The following is a 21,352-nucleotide window of genomic DNA, read 5'->3' as shown; positions in this document are numbered from 1 at the left end:
CATGTCAACTAGTGTTGAAGCAACAATGCAAGATCAGTTATTGTGATTGGCTGTAAAATGTTAAAGGGCTATGATGCTCCAAACTTATCTGGCCCATTTTACCTGACTCCACCTTACCTGAATTAGGAAAGGAATCAAACAAATAAAGAAACAAATAGACCAAATAAATAAATCAAACATGCAAACAAAGTAAAAAAAAAAAGTATGAATCATTAATTCACTGATACATAGGCTATATACATAGACCTGCACACATACATTACCTCCATATAGGCTACATACATACATACATACATACATATTACCTCAATATAGGCTACATACATACATACATACATACATACAAACATACATACATACATATATATACGTACATACATACATACATACATATAACCTCCATATAGGCTACATACATACATACACACACATATTTTCTCCATATAGGCTACATAGATACATACACACATACGTACTACCTCGATATATACTACATACATACGTACATACATATATACACACATACATATTACCTCCATATAGGCGACATACATACACACACACACACACACACACACACACACATAAATGCATACACACATACATGCATGACACTATATATTACAAGATTATTATTAGCCAACCTATAAGCTTAATATTATTTTGAAACTGTATAGGCTATACATGCCTGCACCTGCATGAAGTTTCTATAAACATAAGGTAACCTATGTACAGTATTTCTCACACGTATGGTCTCTGAGGTTAAACATGTCTCGGCAGGCAGAAATACAAAACTGATGCATTGAGTTCTGGCTAAACTGCGGAGGGCTTCCTAGGTTGCACAAAAAACATCTTTTCAAAAAACTGTACTTTTTTTTTTTTTTATATATATATATATATAAATTGATATAAATAATAAATGGGGCATGCGACAGCAGGTTCAGGAAACACTTTTATTTCAAAGCCATAAAAGTCAAAATCATGGGCCTCAAGTTTCTGAACAGACTCACCATAAAGGTTGTACAACAACGCCCTCTGTTGGCTGACATGAGGAACAAACACAGACTCGGAGAGGATCACTGCTGAACAGAAAAAAAGAGAAAGAGATTTTATTGGTGTAAACTCACACAAAGTCCTTACAGTTATTAATTTTATATTATCATTAAAGGATTACATCAAAGCAGCAGTGGGTAGAATTGGAGCAAATATGATTAAAAAAAGTTTCATATTATCAGTTGATATCATGTGCCTCTGTGTCCTCCGGTGCTCCAAATGGCATCTACAAGATTTCACAGACCGGAGGAAAACAAGCAGTCTGAGCTGAGCTGGAGCCTGCCGTCTCTGATCAGCTGTCAATCACTCGCGAACTCTGATCAAATGGTCAAACTAGGCAGCGCTGATCAAATATGAATCAATATTCTGTTACTGTAACGCGTATTTCTCGCCTCAAATGTTTTCAGAAACATCTTGCAGTGTACTGTTTAGCTGTAAAACGAGAAAGTTTGATTGGAGTTTGTGAGTGATTTACAGCTTCCTCCGTTGAATGAACAGCCAATAGGAACGCTCTCTCACTGAAATGACCTTTGATTGGTCAAAGTCTTCCGTCACGGGCTAGATTTTTTAAAGCCTGAAAACAGAGCCATGATAAGGTGCAGAAGTCTAGTTATCTCTCAGAGCACTTGAATTACAATATGCTGAAAGGTTAATATGGAATTTTTGCCCAATGATGCCAACAACATATTCTGCCAACTGCAGGTTTAAAGTTAGGCACAAAAACAGCAAATATTTCTAAATTCCACATGAACCATTTTCATTACTCAATAGAATAATGAATAGGATATTTAATTATGATCCAAAAACATGAGCATCTGCAGCAGCCATGTGGATAATGTCACTGAATAGAATAAGATAAGATAAGATTAGATATTCCTTTATTAGTCCCGCAGTTGGGAAATTTGCAGTGTACAGCAGCAAAGGGGATAGTGCAATAAACAAGATGCATCAGCTAACACAATAAAAAAAGAGCTAAACAAAGTGCAACAAAAGTATAGAAGTATAAAATAAGAGCAGTATATACAGTATTGACAATAAACAGACTATTAACAAAATTGCAAAGTGGAAAATGATATTGCACAGTGAGAATTACATGAAATTCCGCCTGAAAAATATCAGGTTATTGTCAGAATATAATTGAACTTTTGGAAATCTTACTTTGAGTAAAAAGTCTAATATTTCCCTCTGAGATGTAGAAGTAGAAAGTAGCAGAACATGGAAATACTCAAGTAAAGTAGAAGTACCTCAAAATTGTATTTAAGTACTTAGTTACATTCCACCACTGAGTACATTTTATACTGTTGTGTTTTTCAAAGCATTATTTACTCTTCCTGTTGGAATACAATAATTGTTAATTATTTTCTGCAAAGTAGTAATGTGTTTTTGATACCTCCACTTTTGTTTGATGTTTGCTGAAATTGATTGGATGTGGCACAGCCCCACCAAGAAAAAACAGCCGCTTCTGATAATGAATAGGCTATTTAATTATGATCCAGAAACATGAGCATCTGCAGCCATGAGGATAATGTCACTGAATAGAATACAATATAATTGAACTTTTTTAAATCTTTACAATAAATATTAATTACCTGCTCCTCTATTTCAGAATCTCCAGATTCTTACTATTTATGATATCAATATTTCTCAAATAAGTGTATTTATTTATAAGATACTTTCTGGTGGAAGTAATCCTGAGCAGTTCAAGACTTAGTTTAAAACAAACTCTCAGGTCCATTCTTACTCAACCCGTCAATCTCTAGATCTTCATCCTCCTAAATTCCTCACTAGTAGAGGTACATTTTCGATAAGATTTAGGGGAACCAAATTATAGAGTAGTTTTTCACATCTATCAATAAACTGTTCATCTGTCAAATGTTTCAAATGTCGCTTAAAGGGTCATTTAATTGCTGTCGTGTAATTGCTTTCCCCCATGTTGTCCATGTATCTGTTTTTATGTTTTTTATTTTTTCCCACTTACAATGTTGTTTGGTTACCCAAAAGTCTTTATAGATATTTAAATCAATATCCTCCTCACAAACACTAACCATACACTTCCACGCAACACACACACACACTTGTTTTTTTATATATATTTACTGTATTGTTATTTTTGTTATTATATATATCTTGTCCTAATTGTTTTGTTATCACTATTATGTAGTCATATTATTTCTTTATATTAATCTTGTCTCTAGGTGGAAGCCCAGTGGGTTTTTTGCCTCTTCCTGCATTGTATATTATTCTTTTTTTTTTGTTTTGTTATGTTGTGTAGTCTTAAATTGGGCAACATAAATGTGCATTGTTATTGCAATTGCATTGTATATGCAAATGTTATTGGTGTTATTATATATATCTTGCTCTAATTGTTTGTTATCACTATTATGTTGTCATATTATTTCTTTATATTAATCTTGTCTCTAGGTGGAGGCTTCAGATAAACCCAGTGTTTTTTTGCCTCTTCCTGCACTGTATATTATTTTATTTTTTTTGTTATGTTGTATAGTCTTAAATTGTGCAAAACAAATAAACAATAAACAAACAATAAACAATAAACAATATTGTTATTGTATTCAAAGAAAAATGTCCACTGATAATGAATAGGCTATTTAATTATGATCCAGAAACAGGAGCAGCCATGTGGATGATGTCACTGAATATAATATAATATAATATAACTTTTTGGAAATCTTCACAATAAATATTAATTACCGTATATTATGTTTTTCTCCTCCCTCTGATCTTTTCAAGGACATCCTCACATTGACATAGTAACATTTGGTGAACTGCAGCATGTATAATCAAGTTATTGTCAGAATATAATTGAACTTCTCGAAATCTTCACATTAAATATGAATTACCGTTTATTATGTTTTTCTTCTCAAACCTCTGATGGCAGCTTTTCAAAGAGATCCTCACATTGACATAGTAACATTTGGTGACCTGCAACATGTTGCCATCATCATCATCATCATCATCATCATCATCATCAGTCTGTGTGAACTCTTTTTGAATGCGCCTCGACACGGCGCATGCGCAGTGCTTGACATTTTGAAGTCGCTTCTCCGGGGTGTTTGAACAGGAAGGCGGACATGTTAGCCAGGCTGTGGAAGAAAATCGGGCATCGTCTGCTGGTTTTTCCGAAAACTAACACACATCTAAACCTAAGCCTTGGATCTGAGAGATAAAACAGCAGCGTGGACAAGGGAACAATCAATGAGACAATACAGCGCGAGGATAGCAACGGACGGTTGCGTAGTAACGACACACCGTGTTTAAAACTGAGCGAAATTTTTTGGAAGAAGAAGCAGAAGTTTTTTTTTGTTTCCCACCACTTCTACTTTTGAGCTGTCAGAATCTATTGTCGTTTTTCTTGCTTGCAAAAGGGGCCCTTGCACAGCTATGGGAACAGGCCTGGACTAAACCTTCCCCACCAAACACAACAAAACATTGAAGTTGTAATAGTTTGGATGAACATTGTAAGCCTCCTCAGTGGCATCCTGCGGAGGAGGCTGACTGGCTAATCTGTCGCCGCATTTATCTTTTACTTGCCACTGAAGAAGAAGTTGTACTGCTGAGGAAAAAAAAAACATCTTTTGGAGTCTGAAAAATGTGGCTTTTGTACATCCAACGCGACCTTAAACGTTTCATGGTGTGTGAAAGCCCGAGGAGAAGGATGTGTTTCCTCTGAAGCAGTCAAAAGTTCACACGAAGAAGAAGAAGAAAGGGGACGTTTGGCTAGCTAGCTGCTAGGCTGCTAAAGCTAGCTAGCCAGTGAAGCTGTGTGTTTTTTGTTCATCGTGACTTGAGTTTAACAGCACAAAAACAATGTCTGCTGGGGAAAGTATGGCGGCTCGGTTTGAGAAAATCGATGCCATGTTGAAGGACCCAAAGTCAGAAGTAAACACGGATTGTCTTCTGGTAAGTTTGTAGCTTGCTTGCTAGCTAACTAGCTAAGTTGCTAGGCAGCTAGCCGAGTCAACCATTTGGGCTCAGTCTACTTCTTGGAGCAGAAAGACCAACAAGTCGTCTCAATTGTGTCTGAAGGAATGTGCTGGTATTGTATGGTTAGCCTCAAACACTTAATAATGACCAAACACCTGTGTGTATGTGTGTGTGATCGTATATCCTCCTAGTTATCCTATCTTATCTATCCTAGTTAAAAAAAAGTGTCTTCCAATTACCCTTTTCTGTGATTTCCTTCCTATTTAGGGTTAAAAAGGAAATTAACAATTTAGAGCTTGTTAAACTTTATTTTTATTGTCCACTGTAGTGGACTACAGGACTATTTCAGTGTGAAAAGACCAAAAAAAATGAACATATTATGGCTGTAGAGTGATATTAAACCAAGAATACATTCAAATTGATTTAAAAAAAGCAAAACACATGCCATATCACTGGAAAGCATAGGATGTCCTCTTTACAATACACCAGGGGTTGATAGAGTAAGTCAAAAGAGTAAGAGGATATGCATGTGGACAAAATGTCCACTACAGAGGACACATGTCAATGGACTGGGTCTCAGGAGGATATAGTAAGGATTTGCAAAAAGAAAACAATCAGCAGAATCTTTTGGTATTCTGCAGTCAAAAACAATGATCCTGTAATTGCTAGCAGTAGGATTGACGTTTAACTGAGAGTACTAGCTCCAATAACTAATTAAAAAGCAATGGTAACTGAACTAGACTGACAGATGGCAACCGTGTCCCTGTACAGACAATACAGACCCCACTTTGTCAGATTATTTTTGTTGACTAGGCCAGTTAAAACACGTTATTAGAGCTGATCAGCTGTTTGTTTGTTTGTTTGTTTGTTTGTTTATTTAGAGCCCCATTAACTTTTGCATAGCAGCAGCTATTTTTCCTGGGGTCCACATAGTTTACATGGTGACAATACAAAAATACACATTCACACTACTCATCATACACTAACATGACACATTGTAATACACGTCAACTATAAATAAAACAATAACAACTGACACAGTTTAAATAACAAAACCACAAAGAAAATAGAAAGGCTCCGACTGAATTTATCATGATCTAACAGATAAATATCATCATTTAACATGGATGCCCATAATACCCTTACACACCAAAGAATACTTATTTATTACTAAAGTTTCTTCTTAAGTAATGTTCTTTTAGTGTTTTTTTTAAAACCATATATATCATTTTGTTGTGTAATATGCTGTATTGTTTTGCTTGCCACCCACTACAAACTGATAATGCTTTGTGATGTCACTAGTGTGCTTTTTTTTCTCAGACCAATAGGAAGTAGGTGGTTAGGTGTGCTCACTGTTTAGTCTAGATTTACTTATCAAAAGCTTCATTTGAAGTGATAGGCTGCCCTGCAAGCCTGTTGTAACCTGCAGGCCTCCAGCTGCATCAGTAGTACACCTGCTGGCTGGAGTTGGCTGCTTCCTGTCTATATGAAGTGTCTGAGGAAAGAAGAAGAAGGCGGCTGCTGCCTGCCACGTGCTGAATCCTAAAGCAACACCTTCATAGGATTTTTATTACATGCAGCATGTAGGAGCTGACTCACCGTGCAGTGGATGCCACGGGGATGTTGTTGTGTCAAGTGTTTGTTGATATCAGGATCATTTCGGCTTGGGTGACAGTGACACTGAGTGTTTTCACAAGGATTGGGCTCTCTTGGTGACTCACGGGAGCAGTTGCACTCAGATGTTTAGTGTGATGAAACGGTTTGATGTTTGCAGATGTGAGTTTTCGCCTGCTCTGATTAAAACTTCAGTAGGCAGAAAGTTTTGGCATCATTTGGCAAAAATTCCATTCAGCATATTGTAATTCAAGTGTTCTGAGAGAAAACTACACTTCTGCACCTCCTCATGGCTCTGTTTTCAGGCTTTAAAAAAATCTGGTCCGTGACGGGAGACTTTGGCCAATCACAGGTCATTTCAGAGATATTGTTTCTATTGAGCGTTCCTATTGGCTGTGCTTGGTATTTCCTCAACTGATCTCAACATGGCTGCCGGGTCATTTTCAGAAACATCTTGTAGTGTACTGTTTAGCTGAGGAGAGGGACATTTGAGGAGAGAAATAGGCATTACAGTAACAGAATATTGATTCATATTTGATAAGCGTTGCCTAGTTTGACCGTTTGATCAGAGTTTGTGAGTGATTGACAGTTGCTCAGAGATGGCAGACTCTAGCTCGGCTCTGATTGGTTGTTTTCCTCTGGTCTGTGAAAACTTGCAGATGCCATTAGGAGCGCCGGTGGACACAGAGGCACATTCTTTTATTATCAGATTACCTGTCTCATGCACTACTTTATAAAAAATTGTTATGCCGACATAACAAATGGCAATATCCGTCTGAGAATAACTAATAATGATTAATGTTGAATATGAATAATGAATAACGTTGTCGAATTATTCCTTATTTCAAGGGCTATTTTGGGATTTATACTTTATTATACATACTTGTATATAAAAAACAACTACTAAAAAACGCAGCATTCGAGTACTGATTTGGAGGTTGAATACCATGGCAGTGGTCGTCGAAGCTTTGAAGCATTCGGGTCAGCCCTACTGGTAGTTCTAAGTCTGCTTATACAGTAGTTTCATTATAACTCATTCAGGTGTTGTTCACATAAGGTCACACTCTTTGATTAATGATTCCTGTATCTTGATTGTATGATATGGGATGTGTATTAGCAGCATGCAGACTGACTTGCCAAGCAAAGGGAAGCAGTCTGTTTTGGGGAGGGGGCTTGTCCTAAAACCCCACCCACACACACCCAACTTGAAGTGTTTGTGTACAGGCTGCTGTCTTTTGAAAAGAAAACTTGCTTAGTCTCCGTGACCTCCCATCCTGTTGCAGAAAGAGGCAATTAAACTCACCTAAAAAAAAAGTGCACACGCTCTGCATTTTTAATGGCAAAAAGCTGTGGGGACTGTTCCTGCTGGCAGCCACACACACAAGGGTGTTGTTCCTCTTTTTTTCCCCTTTCTGCAATCTCGCCTGATCAATGAATGGAGGCCTTTTGCTGAGGGCTCTCTCTGCCACCATGCAACTCCACCCACAGCTTAATAAAATTCCATGCTGCTAATCAAATAACCTCTTGTCTTTGACTGGCCCGGAGTTCCCTGTGTGTCCCAGAGCCATTCTGCACGTCTGGAGAGAGAGTCGAGACTAAGGCAGGCAGCTCTGAGGTAGCTGGGTGTGGGCTCTTCTCTCTACCCATAAACCAAAATTATGTGGACTGAAGACTCATGTTTCTGAAGGCCGTGAATCAGGACATTTAACTCATAAAGCAGCCTACATGCTCGGCTATGAGTAATAGGTTCCATCAGAATGCACAATGCAAGCCTTTTACTGGCCATGTTTCTGTACCTGAGTGAGTCGTGCTCTCCGTCTGAAGTATAGCACTACATTTTTCCAATAGAAGCCTCGTCTGTGTTGTGTGTGATGGTGACATTTGGCCTGCACCTTACCTCTCAGCTCTGGGCTGGCCCATTGAGCACAGTTTTCCAACCCTGTCGCCCTTATCTTCACCCCCTAAATAAATCCTGCTTGGAGAGGAGAGCGCCTTATCTGGATGGGCTGCCCCCTCCCCAGTGATTGTGCTCCAGGCAGGCCTCTGAGAGCCAATCTGGACAGACAGAATTCCTGACATTGTGATGTGAAAGCTCACTGACATTATGGGGCCTGACCATTGTCCATATGTGTATTTTCTTTTGGCAACAATCAATATCTTGCATCAAATCATCTTATCAAATGCTCACCTTAGTTGGAGTCTTTGAAAGTTGTCATAGAAGAATTGTGTTTGTCAATCTATCAAAATATTGACTGGAAAGTGCGAGTTGCTTTTCCACTTGGTCCTTCAGTGTTAGTCTGTAATTATTTGGTAAATTAGAATGGTTGAGTTGATATGTTTGAACTTGTTTTGCAAGGGTTTGCCTCTATTTGAGATATACAGTATAAAGGCCTTTGTCTTTGTTCCTACTTTGACACTCGGGGTGCGTTGGCTTCTCTGCGTTTTGATCCCTCTTTCATCTGCTATTTGGACTCTAAATCTGTAATAAGAGTAATTACAGGAAACGGCAAAGCTAGTAAACCAGATTTGTAGACAGTGGGCGACTGTGCACATGCTGCATGTACATGTTAGGGTGGACGCTCTTTATTTTTGAAGTGATTTAGAATATCAGTCGAACAAGCTGAAATTACTAAATCAACAACACCAAGTGGTACATAATAGATCATGTGGTCGGCCGCTGTGATACAAAAGGGCAAAAGGAGCTTTGTGCAAATTCATATATGCTTTTAAATTTCAGTCTATAGAGCGGTGCAGGGATGACGTATTTTTGAACGCCAACCCGGAAGTTGGCCAGTGGGATTTTTCCATTGGCTTTTGGATTATTGCAGAAAAAAAGCTCTGTGGCAAACAAACGTTTATGATACTTACACATTTTGTACAGCAAGATAATCTTCACAAACAACGAGGCCGTAAAGGCTGACGAGTCGGCGTGATGATGTTTTGTAGTCTCATTAAGCCACTTGTTAGCAACCGCCTTTTTTAAGACACGTAAAGGCTTCAAAATTCACAAGTGGGATATTTACTATTATATTGTTGAACAAAATGTGAAAATCTTTTAAGCTTGTGTTAACTACAGACCTTATTTCAGGCATCATTCAAATAACCCAATGACTTCTAGACGAGGGAACCGGAAGTGCTAAAATGCTGACTCATTTCTGGGTTTTAGGTCTCATTCCTGCAGCACTTTATTACAGTACCTATGAGCCAATTTACAGATGAAGAAATGCTTTATTAAATGAATGATATAATTAAAATCCTATTTGCAGTTTCAAATTAGATTTCGTCCCACAACAGTATTTATGATGACTAATTGAAGGAGGCGCTTACGTCATTATAACTAGTTAATGGTGCTGCGTGGCAAAGAAAGCTATGGAATACAAAATGCTACTGTGAAAGGGTTTCCTTGTTTATGTTCAGTTATTTTGTTCTTTCACCTCCAATTATGGCTCCGTTGCCACAGTCAGAATGTGGCATGTTTTTCCATTTCAAGCAAAATTCAGCCCATTTCTCAGAGTTATTCAAAGGAAACTGTCATGTAGCAAAACCAGGGTCTACAAATGCTGCCCATGAAGAGCTTTGGTACGGGCAGAGCAGAGGAACAGTTTCAGTCACAACTGCCTACATTTGAGCCTTGAGAATGATTTGTAGAAGCATTTTACTGGCGTGCCTGCTAATTGCCTTGCATAGACAATCTGCTATGGCCCAACTTGAGTAACAGCCAGTAAGAGTACAGTCAATCCTTGTCTTGCCTGGCCTTGTATTAGTGACCTTTGCCTTTAATTGGACAAACCTTACCTGTAAGGTGTTGCCAGCACAGATAATACAGCTATAATCTGTATTTGGCTCTAGACATAGAGACAGATCTGCACAGTTTTGACAGAGGGCGATGATTACCAATATTTACACTTTTTACAAGGTGAACCCAGTACTTTTTATTTGACATATAACCCGAAGGTTTAGTAAAATCGAATTTTTTCAACCTCATTTTCTGTAACTTATTCATTTGTAGCTATGTTATCGTTCTTTGAAGGACCATTCTGGTGGTTTTCTACGTGTAAGCCTGTTATGTTGCGTACAATTTGCTTATACTTTACATTAATCGTGACGGTTTAATAAAGAATGCTATAAGATTTTAGATTGATTTACTGTCCATTGTTTTCAGGTTATGCCAGTGCAGTTCATATAATAGTATTGTGATATTGATGCCCACCCTTGTTATTGTCGGATGGTAACGCAGCTGCCAGGATACACTGATTTGGAAACTCATACTGGAGTCTTGAATATCGCAGCATCCTTGAATGCGCCACCTTTTTTTTTTGCCAAATGGTCCCCGCTCACAGCTATGTTATACCCTGTAAAGCTAATGTACAGTGTACAGATTACCTATGTCAAGCATGCTATCATATTCATAGCTAAAATATAGAAAAGTTTTGTCCTTTTTAATGATAAGTTAAACTTGAAAACCATGTATTTGTGGTCACGGTTATTGTCAGCATTTCATCCATCCCTATTGTCAGAAAGGTTCAGGGCTGTCAGTTGTAAACTGCTCTCCTCAGCTATTCAGCTAAGGGAACAACAATTGGCTGAGCTATTTGTAGCTCTACATTCCCTCAGCTGACTGATTATGTTCAGGAATGCATACTAAAATGATCCAGTCTTTTAATAATGGAACGCTCTTCCCTTTGATTCACCCATTGAACTTTACAGCGTCCTGCTTTTCTTTCATCTGAATTCTTAAGGGCTACACCCCCTCCCCGTTAACTTTGTCCCACTTAACAGAGGACTCTGCGACCCCTGTCCAGGGAAGATGGTCCAAATGAGTTGATGTTTAATAAGATGGCTATTTGTTGGGGCGAGGTCAGAAATCCAGGCAGAGTTTTTGCTTGAGAATCCAGAGCTCGGTCAGTGTGGAAACACGTGAGTTCTCTCCACCGTTGGAATAACTCAATTATATTTTGACGTGAAAGCGTTTGTGACAGTGAATCTCGCTCACTGGGACCTCATAAGGAAATGGAATGCCCCTGTTTTGCCACCCCTGGGTTCACTGTCACTGCCATTTATCATTTATTTAGAGTTGTTAGATATGCAGTCTTTCTAGGTAAGTGGGATTTTCTGTCATTAGATATTATGTACAGCAGGAGAGTGTGCTAAAGGAGTTTGGACCAAGAACTTAGTTAAAAAAAATCTCTCAGCGATACCAAATTGATCAATCCCAAAGCAGATGGCTATGTATTCCCTTATAATTCCACTTCTTTCTGACATATTAGAAAGTTATAGCCGCGAGGAAGCAACGTGGTGTTTCACGCTTTTCATCGGTTTGTATGATCACGTGTGTGTTTACATGGGCACAGCCTGCGATGGGTCTGCCTTTATTTGCATGGCAAACTGAACGTCCGTCTGCACAATGGCTCACATGTGGAAAGCATATTGTCTTAAAGAGGTGGCAGAAAAGGAAGTGAGGAGCAGGGCTCGACTTTGGGCCAGTCCACATGCCTTGTGCTGGCATGCAGAAAGGGGATGATGTGGCTGAGTCTCCCATGGAAATTTTAACTCAGACTTTAAATGTCTGGAAAAGAGCTTGTGTGTTGTGTGCGTGGATTTCTCTCCCCTAAAGCCTAAAGAAATAATTGCCATATGTAATGTCAACCACTGGCTTGTGCTTTTTTTTTTTTTTATAACTATACTTTTTTTTTTTTTACATATATAATTACCACATTTCATTAATAGGGTGATGAGATGGTTTTCATGTTATTATTTAGTAATCCCAGGGATGTGTCGCCCTCTGGCTGAAGCAGCATCAGCAGAAATAGGATAACATGGAGTCCTGCAAGCTCTGCTTTGGTTTCCCAGCAATTTTTTTTTTTTTCCCCAACACTGCCACATAATGAAACATAGCCTGTGGACTGCTACCACCCAATGCTTTTTGCACTTGAATGACTTTTATGCATGGTTTTGCTCTGCTTCTAAAAGGGTTGATTATTAGAGTATTGCATATTTTCTATTTTAACATTTTAACTTTTTAGATTAATTAATATTGTCATATGCTCTTGCCTGGTTGATTCAGGACTATACAGTGATTGAGGATATGTCAGAGGCTAAAGGCTAAATCCACATGCATTTAATATTTAGATCCCCCCCCCCCTGGTGTATTATTATTTATCTGCACTTGTGCAGCATTTTCTTTTCCATTTTGTGCTGCACATTTTTATCATTGATGCCCCGGGCTTTTTCCTTCTGTTTGCCTGGAACGCAGACAGAAACTCCTGAGCCCTTGGAAATTTTCAGCTGCAATAAGTGCGGTTGAAGTGCTTATCTAGGAACAGTTTCATCGCTGGAAATTACTCAGAATTAGTAGCTAAGAAAGAGCTTTGTCAGTGATCCTGAACCTCATATTTGTTAGCGTAGCCTGGAGCTGATGTTGTCTGTGCTACTGGATGCTCCATCTGGCCCTGCAGCAGAGTGGTCTGATATCTAAAGCCAGATAGTAACGGATGATGTTTGGTTACTGACCCTCAACCTTGATGATCACAAACCAGTCAGTAGTGGCTACTTATATTTGATATATTGAGCCTGATGACCCTGCTTCTCTCTCTCTCTCTCTCTCTGTGTGTGTGTGTGTGTGTGTGTGTGTGTGTGTGTGTGTGTGTGTGTGTGTGTGTGTGTGTGTGTGTGTGTGTGTGTGTGTGTGTGTGTGTGTGTGTGTGTGTGTGTGTGTGTGTGTGTGTGTGTGTGTGTGTGTGTGTGTGTGTGTGTGTGTGTGTGTGTGTGTGTGTGTGTGTGTGTGTGTGTGTGTGTGTGTGTGTGTGTGTGTGTGTGTGTGTGTGTGTGTGTGTGTGTGTGTGTGTGTGTGGTGTTTTTGAGCAAAATACAGTCACACTTTGGCTGCTTGATATTGCAGATAAATATACGGATACACTGATGTTTGAGGCATTCAGGTACACCTCTTAGGGTTGGTCAATATGGCTCTACCGTGAGACGATGTAAATTTGTCTACAGGTAGAGATTTTGCCATACCGTTATAGCTATCATTTTAATATCTCTGGGTGGCCATTGTAGGTAGTCTTGCATAGGGATGTCACGAGAACCGATACTTTGGTACCAAGTTGATGCCAAAATGCTGAAAACGTTACGGTCCTTGTTTTAGGCACCGGGGAGGCGTGAGACTAACAGCGTCTAAAATACAAAAGGGCGCTGTAAACTCACTATTGACACGTCCATAGGACGCACCCTATTTTTTTCCCTGATAATGCTACATCGTGAACAGCAAATCCGTGCTGAAATCGGCAGGATGCGAGCTAGTTAACGTTAGCTGTTAGCAGCCGGTGGGCAGCACAGTCCTGCACAGAGCTAACAGCTAAACGGAGGTTGCACTGAGTTTCCTTATGATGCATTCAAAGCTCAATACAGTAAAAAAATAAGTTATCATGCTGTGTTCAAATGTTTACTTTTATGGGAGAAACCTGAATCGTGGAATTTCACTATTATTGATAACGACTACTAAATTTCACATCCCAAGTCTTGCAAATTAATGAGCAGGACCGCATTATGGCAATAATTGATTTTTCCATCAGTGTCGGGTATCAAATATGCTGGAATAACCACTTCATTCATAAATAGTTTCTCAGTTGATTCACCAGAAAATCTGCTAATCACTAGGCCTATATCATGAAAGAAAAAGCATATCTTGATATTGAGGATTTTCTCTATATTGCTCACTCCTAACACCTCTGTATCTATGAAGATAGCTGACACAGAGATGCCAATGCTGAGATTCAAACCTGGAACAGTTGCTGCTCACACACCCAGTGCTAGACACTTACCGCTTGAGATTGCTAATTTCATGTTGTACAGTTTGTTCCTTAAATCCACTTTGTTCTAAATTCTCGGTTCTTCTACACGCTACAGTGTTTCTCTGACTAAACCACGCTCTTTTGTCACACTGGTGTTCCCGTAGGAGACTCTTAGCGTGGCCGTCTTCCGATTTTTCTTTGTTTTTTCCTTCATTTGTTCTACTATTGGACCAGCCAGCCCCACATGCGCCAGCCCTCCACTCCTTCCTCCTTTCCGTCATACTGCTGATTGAAAATAAGGCTCGCTGTGTGACTCTGTACTTGGGATGGATTTTTTTTTTTTTTCCTCCCTTCCTTCACTTTTTGTTGAGAACTTGTTTGGCCACATACCTAAAATAGCTCTCTGACGTGTACAGTCCTGTTAAGGAATGTTACTGTGGCTGTCCAGAGCTCTCTGCGGCAGGAAGTTATGCAAACGTGCATTGCTGAGCACAGAGCCTTGTGATTAGGGTCCTGAAGGACTCGGTTCTTCAGCTCTTTTTTTTTTTTTTTTTTTTCCAGTGCAGGCTGGTTGGATATACTGTATGGCCAACAAGGCTCCCTTTTTCTCCCAGCCTATGGTCTGTCTTGTATAAATTCTCCTTCCTGACTTTTTGAGCAGATGATGTCTCTCCTCTCAGCTCAGCCATGTGTGTCGATCACAGCCTACCCTGTCATTAATTTCCCACATTCTGTCTACGTTGCTTTTGTTCTTTCCACCAGCCATTCTTCACCTCCCATTTCTCCTTTTCCCCTCCCATCTGCCTTTTCCCCTGCTTCCACCCATCCCGCAGGGCACTTGCTTGTTTTATGTCTCATAGAAGAGGGGGGGGGGGTGGAGTTATGGCCCTGACCTCCAGTGCTGAGCAGCAGCAGCAGCAGAGTTACTTAAGAGGATTCCTCGCCTTGTCTGAGCTGCTGATTCACCATGTGTCATCATTGTTGTTGCTCAGAGATGCAAAAAGAAATCCTCTGAATATTTAACAGAACATCATTCAAAATACAGGAATGACAAGATTCTTGCTATGATAGTGAATTCAGACAATGATGTAACTTATGTCAACAAGTGAAATATATTTTATAGACAAATCAGCTGTAATATTTATATCTGACATTTGGAAGAAAGAAACTGTAGGCTAAGTGACCCATGGCGAAGTGTCAGAAGATGCTCAGTTTCAACATCTGGCACGCACCCGCCAGAGGGAATGCACAACAGTATGTGGTGTTCAAGTGCTCGAGTGCCTGTCTTCTTTCAGCCATTCTGGATTATTGAAGATTAGATTAAATCCCGCCAGTGGCATTTATGCTCCTGCCAAGCCAGAGACAATCTAGCCGGTCCTGCATGTTTGTAGCTCTTGGAATTCCGACATTGTAGCTGTCGCATCATAATAAAGGTTTTTATAACTAACAGGGATGATGCTGCTCAAGTTGTCATGAAATGGTTTCTTGTGGGGGGTCAGTGGGAGTTGCAGCACTGTATTGTGAAGTCACACAGTTGACCTCACTGTACAGTTATTGTGAGGCACCACCCTGCTGCCTTAGTCATCAAAAGGTACTTAGTTCCTTCAGTTGCTTTTATTAGAAGCTTTACCAGGGTGGGACATCCAGCCAAAATCTACCAGGCACTCGCTTTTTACATCAGCCATTTCTTTTGCAAACACATGGAGTGTGTTTACATGGACATGAGTATCCCGGTTGTGATCATATTCGGGATATAATGTTTACATAAAACGTAAAATGTTGTAAAGTAGATGTTGGTTGACTGTTTAGATGGAATAACAGAAAGTTTACGAGCAGGCCGCCATGTTGTTGTCTGTTTGAAATGGCAAGCAGAAAACCAGGGACCAATCACGTGCATTCGACGAGAGGGTACGTCACCACTTGAATGGCATGTTGAGTTGAGCAGCGCATCCCCTAGTGTCCTTGCTGGACCTGGTAGACATGTATCACTGGATTTAACATTATAGACATGACCACTGACTATTTGTATAACAATTTAGCCACAAATTCACAGACTGACCATACACGCTCCAGCCATATACTCGGTTCTGAACGAGTCTTCTTTGTATTTCCGTCAGTTGACTCATGTCCATGTAAACGCATTCATTGTAGAACTGCATGTTTGCTTACTGGCATCAGCAGTATGACTCGTAAAAACGTGTTTCTGGTCAGCAGCTGACTCAAGCCCTTAAGACGTAATAACCTTTCTCAGAATGCATATGCTCTCATGGGCAGATGTACACTTTCAACTGTACGACTATCAGTAACCCTGACAACAATAAAACCAGACATGTTTCTTTACTTGTTTTGGCAATTGGCTTTGTAACAGTAGGTGATGCTGCAGCCTCTTATAACAACACAAATGAGTGCTTGAGATATCAGTTCAGCCCTTTCATACATTTGTTTGAAACAGCAACATTTTCTTCCTAATTCCTCAGATGCATTTATAGATGCATGGCATGAATTTTAAAGATTTTCTGCCAGCATTACAGCAATGATTTTGTGAATTTAAATTGACCTTAGTACTGTCCATAGCAGGCGACATGCAAGACATGCTTTGAGGGGCCGTGATCGGTTATTAATCACTTTAAGAACCTGTGAATGTTTAAAGTAGCACTGAAATCTGGATAGTTGTAATAAGCTAAAGCCCTCCTAGACATCATTAATGTAATCCAGACTGGAAGCCCACTGATTTACTGCTTCATGCAGAAGTCTATTCAAAGCCATTCTTCAGAGACCAACAGCTAAACAGGACGCTGTTTGCTTTTTACATGTTGTGTGTGTGATGTCGCTGGAGAGGTAGACACTGTAGCTTTGTTTGCCTGCTTGTTAACCCTTCTCCTCTCCCCGCAGGATGGCTTGGACGCGCTGGTGTACGACCTCGACTTCCCTGCCCTGAGGAAAAACAAGAGCATTGACAACTTTTTGAGTAGATGTAAGTAGCTCACGTCATGCTTTTACCCTTATGTCCGTCCATGTCTTTCGCTCGAACCATTTGTGTTTGCGGACCCTGTTACATATGGGTATAAGCATAGGCTCAGAAAAAGAAGGCGGTTTTTGGGTCACCGCTTCTATGTAGGCTTGGACACAATAGGTGTCTGCTGCTCAGTGTCCCCAACAAAGGGGCTTTCATAAATGGCTGGTGACCCACATGATGCCGATCGCGATGGCTTCTCTTTTTCACAGTGCCATCAGACTGGGGGAACCCCGTAACTGAAATACCAATCAAAGGCGGATAGTGAGGCTAAATGTACCTTTCCTTGACAGATCTAGTAGAACTGCCCAATTCTTTGCATTTACAGCCAGCAATGTCTGGTGTGGGGGCAGAGCATTGGTGTTCTATTTTGGGGTTATACGTCTTTTAATTTCCTGGATTACATACAGACAAACGTATAATTTAACCAAAACTAAACTAAACAACAAATGTGTACTCCCACTCCTCCTGTTATAACTCATCACATCATCCCTCCCTTTGTGGCATGTACAGTTTTGTAGCCTTCACTGTTCATTTTCCTTGGTTTCTCAAGAATTCCTCCCCAGTAAATAAACGTTTCACTGAAATCTATTGAGATTCATATTCATGTGCATTATTGATCGTGTAGTGCCGGCTTTCATGGTGAAATCAGACAGCCCTTTCCAACGGGGAACTGAAGCCGTTATATCGTTATCTTCAAAGCCATTATACCAGACTCCATTCACAAAAACAGTAATTTTGCCTTGCTATTTTTGTGTGACTTTCGGATCACAACCAACGTGGCGTCCACACAGCAGTAGATTGCTTAGCTTACGTGCCAGTACTCCTGTCTGCTTCTCCATCTTCTCTTACTATATGTAACGCTGATACACTGACTATAAGGTTGGATATATATTGTACATGTAGCAGCGTCCTCGAGCAGAAACCGAGGTCAGGTCATGTGAGAAAAAGTTTTTAGAATGGCTTGGGAAAATAGAATTTTGATGCTAAAACATACATACTTTGATCAAAATTTTAATGTTCACATTTGAATACATAAGGAACACCACTGGGAAGCTACAGAATGATATAAAAAACTACAAAAACAAACAAAAAATAAATAATCGACCCGCCCTTTAAGGTGTCACTAAATGAGTGGGGACATCCTGCCTCATGGCTGAGAGGTTTATTTTTGTCCATATAATGACTTCTCTTGCAGTCTAAACTGGGCTTTTTTTTTTTATCAATATCAGGCAAACTAAAATTTAGTGTTTCATATTTGATGATCAACCCAACCTACTGTAAACCCCCCGGCTGAAACTGCCATTAGGTATCTCCTCAATTACTCTTGCTACAGCACTTTTGTGTGTAGCAGCCAAGTGTTGGAGATGCATTGATGGATGTGGACTAATGGACTAGCTGTCTTGTGAGATGCTGGTAGTAGCATGCATTGCCTAAAGGGCTCTTTACTCTGAATCCTCTCCTCCATTCATTGTGCTTTGCACCCCGATCACATCATCTGATGCTCTATTGGATGTATGCAGGCAGGGCCCTACTGGAAATAATCCTCCTCCACCCCCACACACATGCAAATACACACAGTATATCTCTGTAACGGCAACATAAAATCCTATTTGTACCATTTCTAAACATGGTTTATGTGTCTTTTTGCTCCTCTGGGATTTTTCTTGATCCCGGGAACCTAGTATGCTCGCAGTGGAAATGACTCACTCCTAAATGTTCTTATTCTAATAACTCAGGCCTTGCTTTTTATTTTTAGATCAATTGAACTCGCATGCCCCCGCATCCCCTCTTTTCCATGCGTTCCAGTGCCAGTTGTGACCCATGTGAATTGAACATTATCCCCCCCTTAGTTCAACTATGACCAAATTTGGTTGAACAGTGAATACTATCTCCCCTAGGGGAGCACACATTGTTACATCGGGGAGAGGCCAACTCTCAGTAAGCAACAAACAGCAGCTCTCAGCTGTGCAGAGACGCTGTCAGCTTTTTCTGATCCGTTTTCCAACAGACTGGATGTTCACTATGAAAGTCAACCGCTGTTATACTGTATGTAGACGTTATGTGACACTTAAATGATGTTGGGTAATAAATAAAAGGGGTGGTGGATCTCCCATACAAAATGCAACCACTGGAAACTGTACTTTAATAACGAAAAAAAACCATACTCTGCAAGCTCTCTCAGGCACCGTATACTGCATTAACGTGAAGGAAAAGACTCCTCTTAAAGGTCAATACAACAACTTCTATAGCTTCGATTTTCTATTAACATCTGTCTTTACTTGTTGTTTTTTTCCAGACAAGGAAACCATTAGTAAAATTCGTGATCTACGCATGAAAGCAGTGGACTATGAGGTGGTTAAAGTTATTGGGAGGGGAGCATTTGGAGAGGTGCAATTGGTAAGAATGCCATTTTGTGTTTTTTTTTAAATAACGCTGTCTATATTACTTATACCACTGCAACTTTCTTAAAGGTTTATAGTCAGTATTTTGTCTTTATTAGTTAAAAAAATAATCAAATATTCCTTATGTGTTGCTCTAAAACAATGTTTGTTTATGAGTACTTGAATACGCCTAATTTGATTGTCACCTCTTCCATCCAGGTAAGACACAAAGCCACATGCAAGGTATACGCCATGAAGCTGCTGAGCAAGTTTGAGATGATCAAGAGGTCGGACTCTGCTTTCTTTTGGGAGGAGAGGGACATCATGGCTTTTGCCGACAGCTCTTGGGTGGTGCAGGTATGATGTGGTAGAAAGAAGGCATCTAAAACCTAGTGTGGTGTTACTATATGTCGTATATGTAAGAGATTTTTTTGACTTTTGACTGGCTTTGTTTATTCTTTGTTTTAACTAATTATGTCTTTTATCTTCTATTCTGCAGCTCTTTTTTGCATTCCAAGACGACCGCTACCTCTACATGGTGATGGAATATATGCCGGGCGGCGACTTGGTTAACTTGATGAGTAACTATGACGTCCCGGAGAAGTGGGCCCGCTTTTACACGGCCGAAGTGGTGCTGGCTTTGGACGGGATCCACTCCATGGGCTTCATTCACAGGTAACAACAAAACTTCTCCCCGTCTCATTTGTGTTTGTCGGTTTGATTTTCAGATTGGCTGCAATAAAACGCATTGATGTGATTCATTTCTGATGGAAAATGTTATGTCTTACATCTGTGAGGCAGTCCCTACGGTAGTGGTTCTCAAACTGTGGGGCATGACGGGTGGGGCGCGCATGACCGGGGGAAAATGTGATGCACAATTCGTATTTTGACATAAGATTCTTTTTCCCAGCGGAGCAGTAAACAAAGCAGTTCTTTATACAGCAATGTTGTTCATTCAGACAGTCTGTAGGTTTACAGAATGGACAGATATTTGACAGGGACAAAAAGAAAAACAGACGATGTTTCGGGGAGAAACAAGACAACGTGCTCATCTGATGGTAATCAAAAGAAAATATGACGAAGTAGGGCTGCACCGAGTAGTTTGAAGCTTCATTCCTAACGTTGACATTATAGTTATTATTAAACTTACAGAAAAATTAGCCTACCTTCCAACTCCTTCTTTCCTCCTCTCTCTCAAACACACACAGAGCAATTGACGCGGCGTTCCGTCGGCGTTCTCTGTAAACGCCTGTAAACGCCTCAGTCCAAAAGTCAAAGATTATTGAAAAAAGAGAGATCTTAATTATTTCCAAAATTCGTTACTGGTTGTTATCTAACAGGGGGGGCCTGAAAATATTTCTTCCTCCAAAGGGAGTCGGGGGGGGGGTGACAGAAAAAGTTTGAGAACCACTGCCCTAAGGTTTCGTAGTCTGTTTTGTATTGCCTCTGAAACCTCATCCGAAGTAAACGCGTAAAATCATTTATCTTTTATGGTCCTTGACAACTGGGAGATATGCAGTAGGATCTATAAGGTGTGGTGGCAGGAAGTCTAGGGT

At 40.0% G+C, this 21,352-nt stretch overlaps 1 protein-coding gene across 2 annotated transcripts in view; it reads left to right on the top strand.

The window, feature by feature from the left end:
* Positions 1-4,109: 4,109 nt before the first annotated feature.
* The window catches only part of rock1 (Rho-associated, coiled-coil containing protein kinase 1), a 36,866-nt gene continuing 19,623 nt past the window's right edge, over positions 4,110-21,352 (top strand). For both annotated transcript variants that reach the window (XM_074651591.1, XM_074651590.1), the window contains exons 1-5: positions 4,110-4,971; positions 17,292-17,373; positions 19,712-19,812; positions 20,016-20,153; positions 20,296-20,471. In XM_074651591.1, coding sequence (XP_074507692.1) covers positions 4,879-4,971; positions 17,292-17,373; positions 19,712-19,812; positions 20,016-20,153; positions 20,296-20,471 — 590 coding nt within the window. In that variant the 5' untranslated portion in view covers positions 4,110-4,878. The remainder of the gene's footprint in view (positions 4,972-17,291; positions 17,374-19,711; positions 19,813-20,015; positions 20,154-20,295; positions 20,472-21,352) is intronic.

This window comes from Sebastes fasciatus, chromosome 11, assembly GCF_043250625.1.
Source record: "Sebastes fasciatus isolate fSebFas1 chromosome 11, fSebFas1.pri, whole genome shotgun sequence".
Taxonomy (NCBI): domain Eukaryota; kingdom Metazoa; phylum Chordata; class Actinopteri; order Perciformes; family Sebastidae; genus Sebastes; species Sebastes fasciatus.
This window is presented reverse-complemented; position numbering and strand designations above follow the sequence as displayed.